Here is a 21396-nt window from a genome sequence, read left to right on the forward strand (position 1 = left end):
ATGGGCTATTCTTTTGCAAAAGGTTGCAATCGATGTTTTCACAATATAATTGTCTATTACTTCAGAAGAATACGTCGCATCACCTACATATTTGCTAATCGTGATTCGGCATTGGCAATATTACAACAGTTTATGATTTGAAATGTCAATGGGAAAACAGAGAGAGTCCGCGTAAAAATATTAATGTAACATATCGACAGTTATTAATTGACAAAAATTAACGCATGTAATTAAAATACACTCCAACTCAATTATAAGGACCTCGATCGTTACGTTACCTCGGCTATAACGTCAATAATTGGTGACCCCAGCTGATTTCCAAAGAGAATAATGGAAATGAACCTTGCTTATAATTCGTCGATGAAAACGCATTGACTAACTCGGATACAACGACAAATTTTTCGTTCTACAATGCTTCCGTTTCCCAAAAAATTCTTATACATATCCCGCTTTCCAACGCAACTCACCACAGCAAAGCCGTAGCCAGAAATTTCGTTCGGATGGGGACTACTTGCATTTCGGGGGAGGGGGGGACTAAAGTGATAGAACAATAGATTTGGCCATATTTTACCCATTTCTTCAGTCAGTTTCTCACGTTTCGGTCTCCCCTCCTTCGCTACTCGCTACGGCCTTGACTCCAGTAAAATACTAAAATTCAGAGATTAAGATAATTTTCATAATTTTTAAATTGTATAGAGGTGGACAACTTTTTCATTCCATGGGTCAGATATGCGATAATTCTACCGCTCGCGAACCAGAAATTTGTATATATGTTACTGCCAAAGACCGAAATTGGACAATGCGCGATGTGGCCGGTCCCGTCGCGAATTGGCCGCACTTCGGGCTTTGGCAGCAACATATGCAGTTGAACTTGGTTAATTCAAATCTCAAGGGGACAGCAAAAACGTTCGAATTGTCCAAGTCATCAATATAGCTTGACACTATACTTCCATAGAAAATAAAAAATTATTGATAATTATGAAAAATATATTGAATGCTATCACTTACTATGGTAATTATTGAAAAGGGTTTTTTTTCTGTTACATTGCCCCCGAAATACTAAATCTTTTTCATACAATGAACCCTGCGGATAGTAATATGAGCTCAAATGCAACATTTACTCATTTGCAAAAGATATAAACTATGAAGAAATCATGTAATAAATGAAGACGATTGATAACAGTAACAAGAGCTGACGTAATTTATTTTTACAATATTGATGAATATATATTTTGGTTATTGTCAAAAAAAGTTTTTCGTTTTTTCTAAATATTATCTATCTGTTTTCTTATTATATATATATATATATATTGCAAGGTATTGACTTTTTGGAATTTGACCATTTTGCGTTTACATACTGAAGTTTATCGTTACAATCACTGCAGTGTAAATATTACATAAATGTAATGAATATATTTCAAACATTATATATTGGTAAAAAAAAAGGGGGGAAGTATATATGTAATACCGATTACACACTAATAAGATAGAATGTAAAGGTACACAATTTGATATTAACTAATTCTTCTGCAATCTGCAATAAAAAAAAGGTGAAAGATTATTTTAATATTTTTGTAGACCTATTGAAAGAACACCCTAATCCAGGCATCTTCAACCTGTTGCTCGTGAGTACCACGGTGCTCCCTGAAGCACCCATAGTGCTCGATACCCGTGTTTGATTTCGTGCTCGCGAGCACTTAATCAACGTCCAGAATAAACACCTCGTACAAACTGCATTCGAGGATTAAAACCATCCTGATTTCATGCATTTGTACGTGAAACTCGCCGAAGAAAAGGGTGCTCTTCTTTTGATGAAGGATACAGGCAGTGCTCGTGACTAGGAAAAGGTCAAAGACTCTGCTATAGAGCATAGTTTCCCAAACTTTTCGTTTGCAACAGAAAAGAGCAATTACTGAAAATTTCGATGATTACAAAATTTTTATATAAGTAAATAAAAAAAATGGATTTTATAATGTATTATAAGAAGCTGAAATAAAATGACTCAAGTCTTAAATTTTGATCAGAGAAGGAGTCTGGGAAAAGATTGAATTGGTTGATTTTTCTTTAATTTTAGCTATTTTTTTATTTATTTATCATTGTTTTAATCATTTATTTGTTTAAAAACTTTTTTAGTACTACCATTTTATGACAGCATCAACTTCGAGACTAAGCATTTATTAGACACCTTTTTCAAAATATCTTGATTTAGTTAAACTTGGTTGAGAAAACTAGACTCCTACGTGATAGTCATTTCTGCATTTCGTATAGAATTTTATTCTTACAATGTAGTGGCTCCGTATGGCCCAAAGACTAGGTCCGAAAATCTAGATCGATTTTCATTGAATTATGTGGTGCTTATTTGTGCATAAAATTTTCCGAATAAACAATATCAAATTTGCGTTGATCAAAATTCACATTCAAAGTTGTATTTTGTACGCAATTATGCAGTAAAAGTGTAAATTTTACGAATACAATAAAAGTAAATTCATATTAATTATACAGTACAATTTTTAAAATCTACTGTTATAAGTACAGTATGTAAAATGCATTATCTGTATGAATATTCATTGAATAAAATATCGTTTTTCAAGGGTAATCGGATATGAAACGACGTCAAAATTTTTCTGAACGTAAATTGTTCAGATAAAATACATTTATTGGTTAAATTAAAATTACGTGATGCATTCATTTTTTTTTTCATTTATTAATTTTGGATGTGTACAGGGAATAAGAATAACAAAACGACCCTTATGTACATTTACCATGCGCAGTTCAACACATTAACCTTTCGATTATAAAAGATTTCAGCTTTCCTTTGATTGATAATGCATGGAAATCTAATTTCCTGAACACACGGACACATATGCGTGATGCCTGCTACTCAATTTTTTCGCTATAAAAATAAAGTAATAATAACTTTCTCACCTTAAATAAGTCTGCCGTTTTTTGGGGGAAAAAACCAGCTATATACTTATAGATTTTCGGGAACTGCTCTTTTGTTTAAAACCTCATCTGACTGAATATAAGAAAATAAACTTCCAACTCAATACATGTTTTGACAAAAATCGCTTTTATTCACGCAACCCTACAAATAAAAAAATCGGGTATTTATTTTTCATGAAATGTGTAAAAAAATATTAAAAATAAGTTTTATCCCATATTATTTTTGAGTGCGTGGAAGTTAGAAATGTTTGAACGAAATTAGTAATAAAATGTTCAAAAACATTGCATAATTATTGAAAATCTAACGGATATGAGTACGTATTTCTTTAACCCCATATTTGGCTTTATTGCTCTCAAAAAAGCAACATGGTTTTCTTATATTTTCAAGTAAATGCATTTTGTAATTTGAGCTAGTTTCGGCGTTCATGCTTCCAAGCAACCCCTTAACATTTGATTTTTACTTGTGAGCTGTGCGTGAAGTTTCTACAATCGCCAGCAGATGGCTCAAAAGTACACGTGTCTCCTACTTTTTGGTAAGTCAATCGAGGACGATTATTGACCCTTCGGAGTGAAATATCACGTGTGAAAGAGAAATATTGATGTGCATTCCTAAACAATAAGACAAATTTACGTTTTTAAACAATAAATGGTTATTTTTTAATAATCTTACACAGTACTATTCCAATACGTAATTCATACTTATTTTATGTATTGCCTTTAGGCAACATTGCTAGTTATAAGCATGATAGACAGATCATATTGCAATGATGGACCAACTTCGTACAATATTTTCTGTCATTTTAGAGTATAAATATTAAACAATGTTTTATAATGTTTTTATAATTTTTATTAATTGCATTTTTAATTGCGTTGCTGTATTTTTGAAACATATGACATCCATGTTTTTATGGGCATCTTTTTCTCAGCCACCTCGTTGGGCATTTTGCCTGTTGTGGCGTTGTATTTGTATAAATTTAATAGTGATAATAAGACGCTTCAAAAGAAAGAAAAAATTTGTCCAAATTTTTTTAACCAAAAATATGTTTTTTTGGAAAAAATTCCAAATAATAATTTCCCTTGTATAATAAATGTATTTTATTATATAAATATTTTATTATATTTATTTAAATTTAAAACCCCTCATGCAGGAGAACTTTTTTGCCCCGCAGATGTCTGCAAAAGAGGATTTTTACTGTATTTATATGTGTTTTCTTGTTTTTTAATCATTTTTGTTCTTCCGATAGGAATAACTGGAAACAAATCACTGAAATTCTGTGCCTAAAAATATTTTCTTGATGATTTAATTTTTTCAATCTTTTTGTTAACATGTGTCTGGCAAAAAATATTCGCATGTTTATAATGTCTGAAATTCATCAAAAAACTTCTTGAAACTTCAAAATGGTTAGGTTTTTCACCCAGTGCTTTCATTTTAAGGTGTCAACTATAATTAAACTGAAGAAAAATGAAGATTTAAATTACGACTTTGCATTCCTTTGATAGATTTTTGTCTTTTTCTTTTCCTAGTCATATATGTAGTTTGTTTTCTTTTTAATTCTAGAGATCTGTCTATTTCGTCTTAAATCCCATGGAATAAGTCACTTTTCCATCGATCAAACTTGAATTAAAAGGAAAAACTAATTTTTTACAATGACCACTTTCATTAAGTTCGAACTTTCTGCCCTTTCTTGCTTCGTGACGTCATCAGCCAGCGGTCAAACGATCTCTTTTCTTTTAACCGGGAATTAATATATACAGGGGAAGGGTGGACTTCCAACGCCATTTACTCCGCCCAAGCACGTCGTTGCGTCTTCGAAACGGTCAGTTTCGTTTCCCAAAGCCTGTTGATCGAAGGTACAGTGGGATGGTCTAAGTTTTACGTGCGATTTCTTCACAACCATCTCATTTTGAATCTGTGGGATTGGGATCGTTCTTTCTGAAATCAAATTTTTGTATACTACCATTAATGCCATTATTCTATTTCAGCAAAAAAAACCACGGAAAATTTCACTTCAATATTTGCAAAAATTCGGTGATTTCTTAGAGCGGCCAACTTATGTTCAAGAAAACCAGTTGAAAACTTTTGAAAGTGGTAAGTTGAAAATTAACACACATCTCTTCATCAACGATGATTGGTTGAGAAACATGTATCAATATGTTTAGTTGTAAATATTTGAAAATTGAATTAATTCATCCTGAGGTTGGGATTACACTATAGAAGTTTGATAAAATATCTTTTACAAAACTTAGAAAAAATAACTAATAATCTTATCGGTTACATTCGAGTGAATGCAACGAATAAGATTATTGATTGCAATTTGCAAGTTTTATAGAAGAATTTTCATAAAACTTTTACAGTGCAATCCTGGTCTTAAAAGAAATATAAAAATGTCTATTTTTTTCATTTTTTTCTGATTGAAATAAAATAAATACATAGCAATATATCCAAAGATAAGGACAGGCGAAATATTTATGCACTTCTAATTTACATAAAAACGTTAGACACACAATCATACTGTTTTCATAGTTTTTAATTGAATCTTTGTTTCAATACGTATAACGAATGAGCATATTAGTAATTACACGTACATAACAAAACAATAAAATCTGCAAAACGCACACCAATTTAAACATGCGATAATAAAGTTTTTTAATTTATAGCTTAAGGAGTTGATCATCTGATCACTTTGGTGAGAATATGGCTACAGTTGTAGTAAGTAAATATTTTATTGCTTTTTATTTATTTTATTGTTATTATATCCACGTAAGTTTACATTAGGTATTAATTATACTTTAATGAGATAGATTAGATTTTGTTAAACATGTACACAATGTTGATGAAGTAGAATAATTATAATTGCAAAAATAATTTTTTTGTGTGGCATGTGAAATGTATGTGATAATAATTTTTATTGATTAATAATCGGCTTACTGATGCTACTTGCTGATGATTTTAGCATCAAATTCGCCAATGTGAACCATGTCTAAGCGATGTGAATAGTTAGTTATATCTAAAGGTATAGTCATAGTACATACTGTTTGGTAATTTTCTTCTCTATCATCATCCTATTCGTAAGATTTTCAGCGGTATGTCTATTGAAATATGTTTTAAATTTCAGTATCACCATCCTTTTGATTCGGAAAGCGATGCCGTTAAGTTAAGAGATGCATTGCGAGGATTAGGTAGGTAATGTGCATAAAGAAGTTGTATATTTTAGTTTATTTAAATTTAACATACACATTTTAACGATCATTTAGTATTGTTTTTCTGAGGCAAAAATTGGGTTATTGGTAGTATTGGAATGAAGGTATACTTCCGTCAAAAAAAATAACGCACCAAGAAGAAAACTTCGAATATGAACGAAACTTGGCATGCGTAATTGTCATAGTAAAGTTTGTAAATCATCGCAATATCACAAACACACACAGAGCGAAACGATCATTTCTAGTGGAGAACAGCACAGTGACATCAAAAAGAATAGAACCTAGTGAAGCCGCCTCTAGAGTGGATGCAAGAAAAGATACGTTCTGGCATTGATGCACCCAGGTTCTGTATGTTGGCTTGGAGCAGATTTTTTCTTGTTTGTTGTAACTGAGCCTCTAGTTCCTTCAAGCTCGCAGGTTGGTGAAGTCGTCATCTCAGCTGGTCCCGTATCTGCTCCATTGACGATAAGTCAGGTCAATAAGCCGGTCAAGAAAGTGTGTTACAGCTTGACACAGGCATTCTTAAGAATCTCTTGCCATATGTAAGCGAGCATTATCTTGCTGAAAACGCCTGCTGGAAGCCCTGCCATAAATGGTAAAACATGTGATTGCAAGACTTCCTGGGCATATCGTTGAGGTATTACGGTTCCCGTATCACGACTAGAAATGGCCTGCGTGAGGGCTTCCCATACCAATACACCTGCAGTTGGGGCTGTATGCCTATCTAAAGAATAAGCACTATTCGTCCGCTGACCATTAGCATGGCGTCCGTCATTGGACGCCAAACAGAACCGTAATTCAACAATACTCACAGCTACGGTACCAATCCAGGTTTGTCACTGCCGACGCCACTGCAAACGAGGTCGACGATGTCGGGCTGAAATGGCACAAATTTAACGGATGCTCTGAGAACAAACCTTTTTCTCCTAACTGTAGAAAAATGGTGCGATGTGACACAAGGTTCTTGACGAATATAGCATTTGCGACTGAATGGTCGGTGCACTCATCGTTGGCGCTACTAGGGCTTGCCTACAGATGAAACAATCTTCTCTACTGTTGAGCGACCTAAGAAACCTAGAGCTTGTTTGACGCGTGTATGTGCCTTCACACATCCACTGCTCCCAGCATCTCCTAACAGCTTGGTCAGAACGGTCAAGTTGAGGGCAAAACGTCGATTTGGCCACCCTGCTTGGCCCAATCCAATGATGCAACCTCGTTTAAAGTACCGCAGTTACGTAAGAGGTCCTGGAATGCATCTTAGAGGCAACTCTCTTCAGCACTGAACAATAATTTATCAAGCTACAACAGAGGTACAATTTGCGAGAGCAGTCTCTGAGACCGTTTTGAAGAGCAACGGGCGAAAAAAATTCACAAAACCAAATAATTAAGAAAATTACTATTTCACGGGAAAAAAATCACACACTGTTGTTTAGTTTATTGCAATATAAGTATATAATTTTTTTTTTTATTTTGTATACTGAAGATTAGAACATCATTTAACAGAATTTATTTCAGGAACTGAAGACGATGTGGTCATCCGAATACTAGGGAATCGGACAAATGAACAGAGACAACGTATAATGGAAACATACAAAACTATGTTCAACGAGGTATTGAACATATTTCTAGATATTGAACATATTTCTAGATATTGAACATATTTCTAGATATTGAACATATTTCTAGATATTGAACATATTTCTAGATATTGAACATATTTCTAGATATTGAACATATTTCGATGCACTAAAACTGTATTTAATTTAAATAAAATAATTGCTCTTTTGAAAAAAATTGACAATGTCAATTTATATCTTTTCTTAGTTGTATCATAAGATTTTCATTAAATAACAACCATAAGAACGCAAGAGAACTATACTATATACTAACCTAATGCACACTTGGTAAAATTTTCCATAGGAGTTTATGTTTCAATTAGAGTCATGAAACAGTTGTAAATTTTTACAACTTTTCAACCGATTTTTTTAGGTAAAATTCGTTGAAAACTTGTACATGAATAAGATTCAAATTCTTAATTCCCTCCGGTTTCTATTTTTCTACGGTAACTCTTTGTAGAAGTCTCTTGAGAAGAATGGACGTTCATACCAGAATATGTATAATTATAACTATATTCTTCACTTAATCTAGATGAAAAGCTTTATGAATATGCGCTTTCATACTAAATATCATTATAAATATTTTCACTGATTTTATATCATTTTGTGTGTCACGTTACTCTTTTTTCTAGCAAAACTCTTCATAAGAACAAAAGCCTGAAATGGGATTGAAAGAGATACAGTATCTAGAGAAATTGCCTTCAAAATCATTATAAAATAGACTTTATTATCGTATGAGAATCGAAATAACACTTATTCATGATAAAATAATGATAAAGTGAAAATTCTCTCAGTTTTAAATAAATAACAAAAAAATTTAAAACCAATTTAGTCACAATAAATGCGTGACAAAATCAATCTTTCGATTTATTACAATGTCAGATCGGATCGTGATGTTTGTGTGAATCTCTCTTAGCAAATAATTAATTTAACAGTAATTCAATTGATTTATTACATTGACGCTTATCATTATATTGCATATACGTTATCTTTACACGTTTCTTTTGATGAAACATTTTTATTTCAATCTTTAGGACTTGAAAAGAAAGTTACTTTGTGATCTTACTGGGAACTTCAAGAAGACTTTGGAACTGTTGCTCATGCCTCTTGCGGAATATTACGCTATTCTTCTGCACCAGGCGATAAGCAAACCGTCAACAAATGAAGACATGTTGCTTGAAATTCTCTGCACTATAACAAATGCACAGATATTGCAAATTAAAGACATATATCATGAAAGTAAGTCGTGATTTGAACTTATCAAGTTTCATGACTAATAATTAATATATTTGGTAACTCATTTAGCTCTCTATGGTTCAGTATATATTTGAAATTCAATACGTTGAAATAAAATTGAATTACGTAAAAAATTCAATACGTTGAAATAAAATTGAATTACGTAAAAAATTCAATACGTTGAAATAAAATTGAATTACGTAAAAAATTCAATACGTTGAAATAAAATTGAATTACGTAAAAAATTCAATACGTTGAAATAAAATTGAATTACGTAAAAAATTCAATACGTTGAAATAAAATTGAATTACGTAAAAAATTCAATACGTTGAAATAAAATTGAATTACGTAAAAAATTCAATACGTTGAAATAAAATTGAATTACGTAAAAAATTCAATACGTTGAATAAAATTGAATTACGTAAAAAATTCAATACGTTGAATTACGTAAAAAATTCAATACGTTGAATTACGTAAAAAATTCAATACGTTGAATTACGTAAAAAATTCAATACGTTGAATTACGTAAAAAATTCAATACGTTGAATTACGTAAAAAATTCAATACGTTGAATTACGTAAAAAATTCAATACGTTGAAATAAAATTGAATTACGTAAAAAATTCAATACGTTGAAATAAAATTGAATTACGTAAAAAATTCAATACGTTGAAATAAAATTGAATTACGTAAAAAATTCAATACGTTTTTATGGCGTTCGAAACATAGAGGGCTAAAAAATCACGTTTCAATTTTATTTTATTTCTTAATTTGTGATATTAAACGTGCTAATGTTTACCTCCATTTTTTGCTAGCTCTTCACAAAATAAATAGTAACTATCGTAGAACCTCTTTCAACCCAGGGTCATATAACATATAGCCCTGCTCTTAACTGGCCTAACTGGGATCGAGGATCCGGTTAACCACTTCACGTACAAGCGTTTGGCAAGAAATTTGGATTATCTCTATTTAACTAATCGGTGATAAATATGGTAACCTTGTCCTAACCCAACCGTACGTTAGAAAAACGAAGAAGGGGAGAAAGAAAAAATATAAAAGGTAAAAGTGTAATAGATAAGGGGTAGATAAGAGAGTTTTTTATTTTTAGAGTCCAAAGATACATTATATGTGTGGGGGAAAAATCGTCCATAAATAATAGACAATCGTCAAAATAAGGTTGCTATAAAGCTTCGCGATGGTGAAGAGAGAGAAAAGAAAACACAAAGAACTTGTTTAAACTTATTCTACTGGAGTTTGGACGTAATATTACGTCCGTGATCGTAAAGAGGTTAAATGAGGGAGCTTGAAAGCCTCAAAAATGTATTATATATATTGTGTATTGAATCTCAGGTGTATAAATCAACCAATTATCAACGAATCAGCCAGTCTATCTGTAAAATAGTTTGAAAATAAGAATCCCGATATATAATTTTTTCAATCAATTAAATTAATTAACCGTAGTGTATTAACAGTACGGTGCACAAGATTTCCTCTCGGACGAGGGTTATAATTTTTTGTCCCCGTTCCCTTTGCGTACGCCAATGAGGGTATGTATGCGAAATATATATTTTCTAATTTAAAGCTGAATATGAGCGAGAGAGGAGATATACAGATAAATTGTTACTTTATATGAAATATAGATGGCGTTTCATTATTTATTCTCTCAAAACAAACGTATTTCTCTGGTTTAGAATATCAAACATCTCGTTTCAAAAATATTATCTATTTAATTTTAAGATTACGTACGGACACGAAGACACGTGTTTTTTTTAAACAGTGCTATTTTTCTTTCTCCGAAAAAAAAAGAGGGAAAAATACCGGAACAATGAAAATGAGTACAAAAGGCCAAAATTTCAAAAACGTATGAGAATGCTTATAATGATATAAAAATGAGGACTTTAGGTAACCCTGCGTACCACCGACGGGCAAGAAAACAAATGAAAACACGAAGCCACTAGTGCTCTAACCACTAGGCTATGGTGCCAATGACTTAATTTCTATCATCAAACATCGTAATAAATTATTTTTGCTTCTTTTTATCTTGATTTTTCACGCAGAGTATGGGAAAACTCTTGAAGACTCTATAAGAGATGACACATCAGGAGATTTCAAGCATCTACTCTTGATGATATGCAAAGTAAGTGCGTTTTTCTGGCTGTTCATTAAAAAAATGAAACCGTATTTTTAATTTATTTTTCTTTATTACAAAGTTGAAAAAGCTTTTACTTTAATAATTAGAAAGACGTCATTCTATTTTTGTTTTTCACTCACAATCATGTTAATTTCTCATAAAATTAAAACTGATCAATTTCTCTTCATTTTGTGTCTTAGGGTGCCAGGAATGAAGGCGTTGTTTGCTTAGAAAAAGTTAGAGCGGATGCGGAAGTAAGTCAAACTTTCTAGTATTTCTTTTCTCTTATTGATGCTGTTAGTTTTTATTCATCAAGAATGAATTCGAATAACAAAAAATTTCTCAGGCTCTTTTTGAAGCTGGAGAAGCCCAATGGGGAACTGATGAAGCTGCATTCAACACTCTTTTCGCGTTTGAAAGTTACGAGCATCTTCGTTTTGTGTTTCAAGAATACGAAGATATTACTGGAAGAAGTTTGTTTGAAGCTATCGAAGCTGAAACTTCGGGAGATTTAAAAAGAACACTGCTTACCATAGGTACGATTTTCTTCTTCTAAAGTTTGCACTTCGGTACATAACAATAACAGTTTTAAGGCAATCTAAAATCCATATGAGAAGACTTTGAGTATCATGTATACTGTACTCCTTTCCTGGAGCTACCAGCATCAAAAGTTTGAGGATGGATCAAATGAAAGCTATTCAAATGGCTTAAGACGAACGAAAGGGTATAACTATAGGCGAAAAAACATATGAACACTATTCAGCTTATATTTGAATCTTATTTTGCGTCTATGGGTGTAATTGATGTGGCAGAATTAAATAACGTAATCTATCTGTTAGAAAACCAGAATGTTCTCGTGCTCGTTGGAAGAAGTTAGGTACTTAACAAGCACCAACCAACTTTTTGCACTTAGACAGTAGCAAAAGATGTAGCGTATCTGCACTGGGCTACAACATATTGGGGGCCGTAAAACGGGATTAAAATACATTGACTACGTGTATTTCATTTCGACTTTTTAACAAAGCCCTTGCTTAAAATTCTATCAATTTATATGTTACCTGAAATTTTTTTTTACTTACTAAACACACACACAGATAATCCCCTACTCCAGGACGCGTTGTGATGGGCCGGGCTTTGGGATTTTGCTGCCTTCTACAATGCCTGTGTGCATTGTCCACACTAGTGGGAGGCAGAACAGGTCTCTATCCTATATAGAGGAATAAGAATCGACCTTATGTACAGTATTTGGAATTTTTGTACTAAAAAATCGAAGTAAGGAGTCTTTTTAAGGGGGTTGGTGCATGCAAATTTTCTAAAAAACATTTTGTCTCAAATTTTTTTATTTTCAAATACTATAAAATTTTCTGCGTCTGTGTTCGAATTTTCGTTCTACCTGCTGCACCAAAAGTATTTTTAACATATTTTAATACAAACTGTTGGCAGGCCTTATATATGCCAATTTTTCCCATAAAAGTACTCTTATCTCAAAACTGAGTTTTTTGTCAAATAAGAAACATTTTTTTTTCAAACACCACTTGTTCAAATTCTTAAATATTTGCGTCTTTCTCAACACTAAGGTATTACATACATTAGCGAGAGAGTTTTCTAATGAAAACTGATTTTTCATTAGTCTGATTATTAGACTTATATCTATTTTTCTTTCTGATTTAAAAAAATTTTATGGAACGAAATGGGAGTAAATTTCAGTGATTTTTGAAAAAGCTACATGTTGTTGAAGTTAAAATTCAAGAAAAAATAATGAACAATTAAAATTCTCTAAATGCTTAAGCTAAATTTTATAAAAATGTCCATAAAATTTGAGAAAAAAATTGAGTGCCTAAATTGAACAGAAAATTTTTAAATGTTCCTTAAAGGAAGAAGATTTTTCCCATAGAAAAGCATAGGGAGCCAAGATCATGCACCAACCCCCTTAAAGGCTGGAAGGGGGTTCGAAATTAATCCCTGATAGAAGGGATACTCTATCTGTAAAGGCATTTAATAAGGCGTAAGATCCGTGTTCTTGATGTGGCATTAGTCTCAAAAGTTTAAACACACTAAATTTTTAACTTTGTCATTAATATACCTGGATATTGATGACATTTGCATTTTTCTGCTTTTTTTACTGTTAGGGCATTTTTTTTTTTAGTTTTGGGCATTTGTTTTAGTTTTGGGACATTTTTTTGCATTTTCATGATATTTTTTCATTTTTCAAATTTTTTGAAAATGAAAAATGTACTTGAATGTCTTGGAAAATAAAATAAAAGTTGCTTTTGCATGAATTATAACTCGTTTATTAGAAAAATTGTTATTTTTGATGAATCTAAACGAGAGAGAAAAAATTCTTTCAAAATGAAAAAAAATTCACATATGATCTTGATGCTGTCAAAACTTTTTTTCCTTCGACATTTGAACATAACTGGTTTTTCAAGAGAACATTGCTTTATTATTTTGATGGCATTTTTTTAAAGTCATTTTTCAAGATTTTTAGGGCAACAACATCCGGGCAATGGTGATAACATAGTAAATTATTTTCATCACTAACAATAATGAATGTTAGTTTTCCGCTGTCACAAATTTAATTTAACACCTTGTAAATTGTTAATTTTAAGTTGATAATTTTGTTTTGCCTTGTTGGGGGCCCGCGGGCCAGCTATTGGCCACACCTGCCATAAAGTATGAAGGAGAGAGAGACATCTCGAAAAAATTTATTATTTCTCCCATCTACTCTGAGCCCAATAAACTTGTCTCGGAAAGAGGTCCAGTTAAATAAATAATAATGATTCAGTTAATGTAATCACTTTTTTTATTCGTTAATTAATAATATTTATAGTTAATAATCAATCTGTTGGATGGATTTGGAGGATTAAAAATCCCTTTAGATCACAAAATGGATGCATGTCAACTGTAGGGTTGGTATGGTATTTACCTTTGATGGGTTTTTACCGCCTATGGAAAGACAAAATTTAGGCCTAGTATAATTATTTTATAACTATAAAAAATATTTTGATTAAGTTCTTTTTAACCAAAAAAAAAATATGTGGTATAAATATCGTCATCTTTTTTCTTAACTACTAAATGATGTTGAACGATTCTCTTAATCTTTTCAAATTTACCAAATTACACCAATTTCAAATTCACCAGAGTACCGAATTTGAGTTTTCAAAAGAAAATAAACAAATATCAATTTATGTTAATCAATAAATACATCAGTATCTTCCATCGCTCAGTCTTTTAGTGCAAATACTAGTTCGACACGCGCGTAATCTGTAACCGGAAAGAAAAATTCGGGAAATTTTCTGCTCATAGCCGGTTCACACAAAGTAGCGACACGCTATGAAAATGACATAGCGTTTACCCATTCCGATTCGACCGATCGCCACCGATTGCCGGAATCGGAAACACCAAGAAATTTTTCCCGTTAGTCGTTCGAAACCTGAAAACTAAAAAAAAGTTGAAATTCAGGTTTTTAACCAATCAGAAACGACGTGGGTTTTCAGAATCGGAAACGCGCGCACTATGTTCGTACCCTAACTTTGGGACTGAGGTTTGGGAATGCGTTTTCTCGGTAGCGGTGAACCGATAAAACGCAAGGCCTTGTCTGGAAATTCGAAGCCAAAAACAATCCGCTCACCCATAGTTGCATCCCCAGTCCCAAAGTTACCCTGATTTACGGTATTCGATTCATGAAAGAGTGGTTAAGACAAACCACCTCCCACAGGGAAGCACCAAAGAGAGAACGAAATGGGCACGAAATTATATGTTTTATGGAAACAAATACAAGGGCACAACAGGCAAATTGCTTAACGGTGGTTGAAAAAATGTGCCCATAAAAAATATGGATGTCAAATATTACCACAATACCCAGGGGGCGCGGTAGCCTGGTCGATAAGATACTCGTCTAAAGTACCAAAGGATGTTTAGAGGTGTCGTGAGTTTGATACCCGGTTCGTCCTTGTCAGAAAACTTTCCTGACACAGGGGTACAACAAAAAACGGCGACTTGACCGTAGCAAAAAATTGCTACCGCAGAGGGTCCCCCATCGAGGGGTTAGCGCACCAATCTCTCGATGAGTATAAAAAAACAAGCCTGCCGTTCGGAATCGGCAATAAATTGCAGGTCCCGGTCTAATTATCCGTCGTGAGCAGAAAATGACCGTGGTGCGACAAAAATGATCAAAATACCCATTATAAAAGCGTATATCACCAAAAAAAATTAATAATATATAATAAACTTCCCATAAAAAAGATTATGGTTGTCTAATCTAAGTATGGATAGCTTCTTGATTTGTCACTATGCTATCGTACTTATTTTTAAACGTATCAATTGTGTTAGAATTCACTACCCCCGGAGGTAAGCTGTTCCATTTAATGGCAATCCTATTAGAGAAAAACTCCGAGACACCACAACCTGGCATTGTCCCTTAAATGATACTGGTGTCATCTTGTCGAAGCAGTTGATTGATGGTGTATTAATAACTCGTGGTCCATCCTGTTCATCCCGTTGAAAATTTTGAACACTTCGATTATATCCCCCGTCACCTGCGTTCTTCCAATGTAAACATATTCATGAAATTTAGTCTTTCTTCATAGGTGCCAACCTTGCTTCCTTGTGTGCCAACAAAAGCACGCGTAGCTCTTCTCTGCGCCTTATATACAAATCCACCCTATATGATACAAATAGCTTAGTATCATATTTAGTAGTGTAAAAAAAAATGTTCCAGACGGATGGTGGATGGTCTTCCTACTGGCACGAACTAGAAAAAAAACCAAGAAGTTTTTCAAACAGACAGCAAGGTGTAGCTTCGACAATGGTATGGACAGCATTTGCTTCTGCTTCTAATGGTCAGGCTTCCTTTACTTTTGAAATTGGTCGTCAAAACTCTGATGCTTACAAGGAGACCTCAAGAATAATTTGCTACTGATTGGAGCAAATTTATGAAGACCAAACTGGGCATTTCAACATTATAACGTGTCTATTCAAAGATCAGCTTCCGCAAAACAGCTCTTTAATCGCGAAAATGTATCGGTTTTAGATTGGCCAGCGATGAGTCCTGACTTGAATCCTGTAATAATGTGTATGGGGTATACTTACAGTATATAAATGTGTTGGTAAATGAAATACAGTATTCGACTGTTGATGACTTGAAGAGCTCTATCGAAGAAGCGTGGTACAGTTTCGATGTTGAAACCCTACAGAATTTAATAAGATCCATGGAGGATCGTGTGTTTCAAGTTATTAGAAAAAATTAAAAGTGTATTTTTTTTAGCTATTAAAAGCCGGTAATTTTTGTAAATTTTAATTTTAATTTTAAACTGTTGAGACAGATATGTTTTGTATTTTCGATATTATAAATATTCTAAATGTTCTTTCGTAGGAATATTTTTTCTATAAATGTAGAAATGCTCCAGGTACACTCATTGCCATAAAAATTTGCGCACCAAGAAATAATTGTGGGATCGAAACGAAAGTTGGCCTGAAGGTACATGTCGGGCAGATATGCAAATGATTAGAAATACAGCGTGATTGCGCATTGCGTAATGCCACTAGAGGGCGTTGAACTTCGTTCTCCTTGGAGTATAAAACAGGTAAGCAGAGCTTGCTGGAGTGTATTTAATCGTTTGCAAAGGAAATGCTGATGTAGACATGCCGTCGAAGACCATATGAGCAGTTGTCAGAGTTCGATAGGGAAAGAATCATCAGGATGATGGAAGCTGGGTGGTCAGCTCGGCGAGTAGCTCGTCAACTAGGCCGTTCTGATTTTACAGTGAGGAGGTGTTGGGACCAGTGGACAGAAGAGACGTCATTTACACGGCGACCAGGTTCAGGACGCCCTCGACAGACCAGTCGTCGAGAAGACCGTCACATCATCCGAAACGCACGCGTAGAGCCAACTGCCTCATTGGTCACTATCCAGACACAGGCAGCAGCTTCACTACAGGCCCCTGTGTCTTCCCGAACCATCGCAAGGCGCCTGGCTGAAGAACATCTGGTATCGCGGCGCCCATTACGTGTGCTGCCAATGACACCCACCCACCAATGCCTCCGTTTGGAGTGGTGTCGAGCACGACGGGATTGGACTGCAACGGAATGGAACCAGGTCGTCTTCAGCGACGAATCGAGATTCAACTTGAGCAGTGATGACAATCGTGTTCGTGTGTGGAGGCCCCGTGGTGAACGCTTCAATCCTGCCTTCGCTTTACAGCGACACACCGCTCCCACAGCTGGTGTCATGGTATGGGGTGCCATTGCTTACGATACACGGTCACCCCTAATATTGATCCATGGCACAATGACAGCCCAGCGGTACGTCCATAACATCCTTCAGCCACATGTGTTGCCACTCATGGCAGGGCTCCCAGGAGCCATTTTTCAACAAGACAATGCTAGGCCACACACAGCAAGGATGTCACAAGACTGCCTCCGCCACATTACCACCCTTCCCTGGCCTGCTCTATCCCCAGATTTGTCACCAATCGAGCATATCTGGGATCATTTGGGACGGCAAGTTGGACACCCTACGAGGTTGGTCGAACTAGAGTTGCATTTACAGCAACTGTGGAACGAGATGTCTCAGGACATCATACGGAACTTGTATGCCTCAATGCCCGCTCGTATCGCATCGTGCATTCGCGCTAGAGGGGGCCAACAGAGTACTAAAACTTCTGTTCATCTGTACTTTTTTCTGCAATAAATGATCCTTTTTCTTGGATTTTCTAATCACTTACTTATATCAACGTAGTACTTACATGTGTAAAATTTCGTTTCATTTTGACAACTTCTTCTGGGTGCGCAAATTTTTATGGCAATGAGTGTATTATCCAGTAGAAAGTGCTAATTTTACTCGCAGTATTTTTCTTGTTATTGTGAGAAAAGGGCATTATCTAAATTTTTGATACGTACTGTATCTGTAAATTGATAGAATTTCAAGCTAAGGCTAAGTAAAAATATGAAATACGAGAGTAATGTATTTTAATCCTGTGTTGTTGCCCCCGATAGTGTGCAGCCAAGTGTGGTGGCACCCTTCACACTTGTCCTATCACTCAATGTCTGGGTTTATGAGCCCCTCTTTCCCCCCCCCCATGTTAATTTCATCGTAAATTTCACGGTGGAAAATATTGAAAAAATATGTAGGGTCGGTTACCGAGAGCCTCCATTTTATAGCCCTGTCAGCCACCATCTTTTAGGAGAGATGCCTACACATATTATAGAGGGCCGTAAAATACTTTGCAAAATACTGAGTAAAACTTTGGTTGTTCCGCTTCAGTGAAAAATTGGGCAAACTATGTAAACCAACAAAAATTAGTGACTCAGCATGCTTTTTTTTGCGTGATGTCATTTTATTTTTCCACAATGCTCGTTCTCACTCATACGTCCCTTCCAGAATTTTTTTTAGAAAATCGGAACAAACGAAAGAGTAACAGTATTTGACGAAAAACACAATTTTTTTATAAATGAGAAAGAAATACAAATAATTTAGCAATTTTAAATAAGTTAAATTAAATTAATCGTTAATTGTTTTATTTTAATTAATTAAATTAATTGTTGATTATTTTATTTCAATTAATTAAATTGATTAAATTTTTATTCAACAATTAATAATTTAGTATTTTTTCTTTTAAAAAACATGTTATATCCACACTTACATATCAATTTATTGGTATGTAAATAAAGTACTCTATAATCGGTACAGAATTTTTACAATTATGAAGAGCTCTCAGAATTATCCCGTTTCCAGAGGGTCTAAAAGAAAGTTTCTTATCACCAAAGAGCAAGAAAAAAAAACGTAGCCGCCAACAAGAATCGAACTCGCAACCCAAGTTTTCTAACCACCGAGCGATGGTGGTAACGTGCACCCTAACGGGGTTACCCTTCTCCCACTAGTTCCGAAACTGCCTTTGACATAATTTTTGGCATTAACCGGCAATTCCCGTATTTTTCTCCGGAAATATGGTCAGCCTAAGCTTATCCGATGTGTCGCGGTAATAGCCAACGAAATTCCTTTATTCAAATACCATACTAGTGTGTTAGATACTGTATATCTCTAGTTTGGCGTTGCTTATTCATGGACGGTATTCACTTTCTTAGGAAGCTGTACGCCTGTCTGAATGCCTGTGGTGAGTTTTCCTAACGAGCGTAATTGCATTCTGAGGCTGCTACACCCCTTGGATATACTTCTTCGTTCGTCTCAATAAATTCCTCATTAGATCGACTTATGTGTGTTGGACGATTATTACCGATAAATATTGAAATTTAACAAAAATGCATTTTAATGATACTCATTCCATTGCAGTTCGATGCGTTGAAAATACTCCGGCCTATTTTGCTCGAAAATTGTCTAAAGCTTTTCGGGTGAGTATCAGATTTTCCAACTAGATTTGATTTCAAAACATGTCAAAGAATGTTTGATTTTGATTCTTTTTATTATGATTCATTTATCTAAAGGGCCAGGGTGTCGACGAAAGAGCTGTGATGCGCATTGTTGTGAGCAGATGCGAAATCGATATGGTTTTCATCAAATCTGAGTACGAGAAGAGATTTAAGGAAAAGTTAGATTACGTCATACAAGTAAATATGTTATACAAATCTGAATTTTTCCTTTCCATTATATGGGGATAAACGGAATAATAAACCACTGATACTTTCCGAGCTGTTTGTTTGAGAAGTTTCATATTTTCTACGCACAGGAAAAAGTAATCGAATTTTGAATATAGCGAGATAATTCCACAAGTGTAATAGAAAACCTCTCTTACAACACTGGAGAGTATACAGCAGTGGCGTCGGAGCCGGGGGGCTGTGGTTGCTCGAGCACCCACAGAATTCTGTAGCATGGGGACCAGCACGTCTCCAGAGAATTAATGTAGAAATTAAAATCCTCCACATAAAACTCAATCCGAGTACCCCTCCCCCCCCCCCCACAGTTCTGAAATACTTCCGACGCCCCTGGCCTGAAGCAAACGGTTTTTCTTATTTATTCTACGTGAAAGTGGTATGACCCTCTTTATGATTAAATTTATTAATTATACTTTTTATCTTTATTGCTGTATGCGTTTGAATTATTTTTCAGCACAATTTGACTGGAGATTTCGCAAAACTGCTTGTATCACTGGTGACAAACGAATGAAAAATTACCTATGATGCTCTTGCTTCCTAGAAATCTAACGACAATAGATCCCAACGACTTCTCGTTTCGCTATTTCCGTTATTGAGCCAGTTGATATTATTGCTAGTAGACTTTTGAATATTCTGCATTACTTGAAAATGACAATAAATGATATTATCATATAAACTAACGGCTGTTATAATCTGGCATGTTTGTCAACGATGTATCTTGTGTTTTTGTTTTGAACCAAAATAAAACCCTCTGTTTGTCAGCGTTATCTTGCATCCTCATTTAAAAAGAGTATTTAATTTTTTAGTTATGCCAACACAATAAAGAGGAAAGCCTATAATTGGGGAAAAACACGAATCCCTCCTTACGTGTTTCAAATATAGACGTAAAGTTATTGGAAATATTGGGAGGGTCAAACCCAATATCCCTATAGGCATTACGGAAATTGTGGCAAATGTTGAGGAACTCAGGCCCATCGGCCGAATACAAGCTTACATTTATTGTTTCAACACACATGGGTGCCATCTTCAGAGTAAAATATAACCTCTATCACGCTGACTGGGGATACTGTTAGGCTTTGTCAAGAAAATTTAACTATCGGTTGCTAAGAGGAAAAATTTTGTCCTCACAAGTGTCAGAAACTGGTCAGAATTAACTCCCCCCACCCTCTCCGAAATGTGAGAAAATGACTGAAATACATGGAATATCAGGTTAAGTCTATTGTTCTACGAATTTGGTCTCCCTACGAGAAAACTTCTGATTATGAACTTTTTTTATGCTAAATATACTGTAATGATGATTTTAAAGAAATGCATTCTCCCTGGACTCAGGTTTTACGCAAGTTGTAATAAGCTAACATTTTTACTAAGCAATTAATTCATCACGTTATGCTCGAAGTCGCGGCCACATTAAACTTCTCAGAGGAACATGGGTTAAACACGAATACTCTGAAGGGCTTCGTATGAAAAACTTCTCTAATATTCATCCTCACTAATTTTCTACAAAGTCATAATTTCTTTCCACATATTTATGATATCGTAGAACCAAATTTTTTAAAATTCTCCACATGAATTCTACTGCCAGATCAGTAACGTTACTTGCTATACGACTACAGAGTACTAACTATACAATTTCGAGATGAGGATTGTTCACGGCTCCATA

At 34.4% G+C, this 21396-nt stretch overlaps 1 protein-coding gene across 1 annotated transcript; it reads left to right on the forward strand.

Moving 5' to 3' along the window:
• Window positions 1-4718: 4718 nt before the first annotated feature.
• Window positions 4719-20503, forward strand: LOC149085096 (annexin A13-like). Its single transcript, XM_089233923.1, has 11 exons — window positions 4719-5032; window positions 5602-5653; window positions 6060-6123; window positions 7660-7754; window positions 8795-8999; window positions 11053-11132; window positions 11327-11380; window positions 11473-11662; window positions 19417-19475; window positions 19569-19691; window positions 20191-20503. Exons 2-11 carry the CDS (start codon window positions 5639-5641, stop codon window positions 20245-20247), a joined length of 942 nt encoding a protein of 313 aa, XP_089090049.1. The 5' UTR covers window positions 4719-5032; window positions 5602-5638; the 3' UTR covers window positions 20248-20503.
• Window positions 20504-21396: the final 893 nt, after the last annotated feature.

This window comes from Pholcus phalangioides, unplaced genomic scaffold (genome assembly GCF_987345545.1).
Source record: "Pholcus phalangioides strain wild (caught in Gottingen) unplaced genomic scaffold, Ppha-v1.0 ptg000007l_1, whole genome shotgun sequence".
In the NCBI taxonomy this organism is placed as follows: Eukaryota; Metazoa; Arthropoda; class Arachnida; order Araneae; family Pholcidae; genus Pholcus; species Pholcus phalangioides.

What these genes read in the sequence shown, in the direction of transcription:
- LOC149085096 (XM_089233923.1), top strand. An exon ending in AGATGCATTGCGAGGATTAG is followed by an intron (nt 6,124 to 7,659) that starts GTAGGTAATGTG and finishes AATTTATTTCAG; the next exon opens with GAACTGAAGACGATGTGGTC. An exon ending in TACTCTTGATGATATGCAAA is followed by an intron (nt 11,133 to 11,326) that starts GTAAGTGCGTTT and finishes TTTGTGTCTTAG; the next exon opens with GGTGCCAGGAATGAAGGCGT.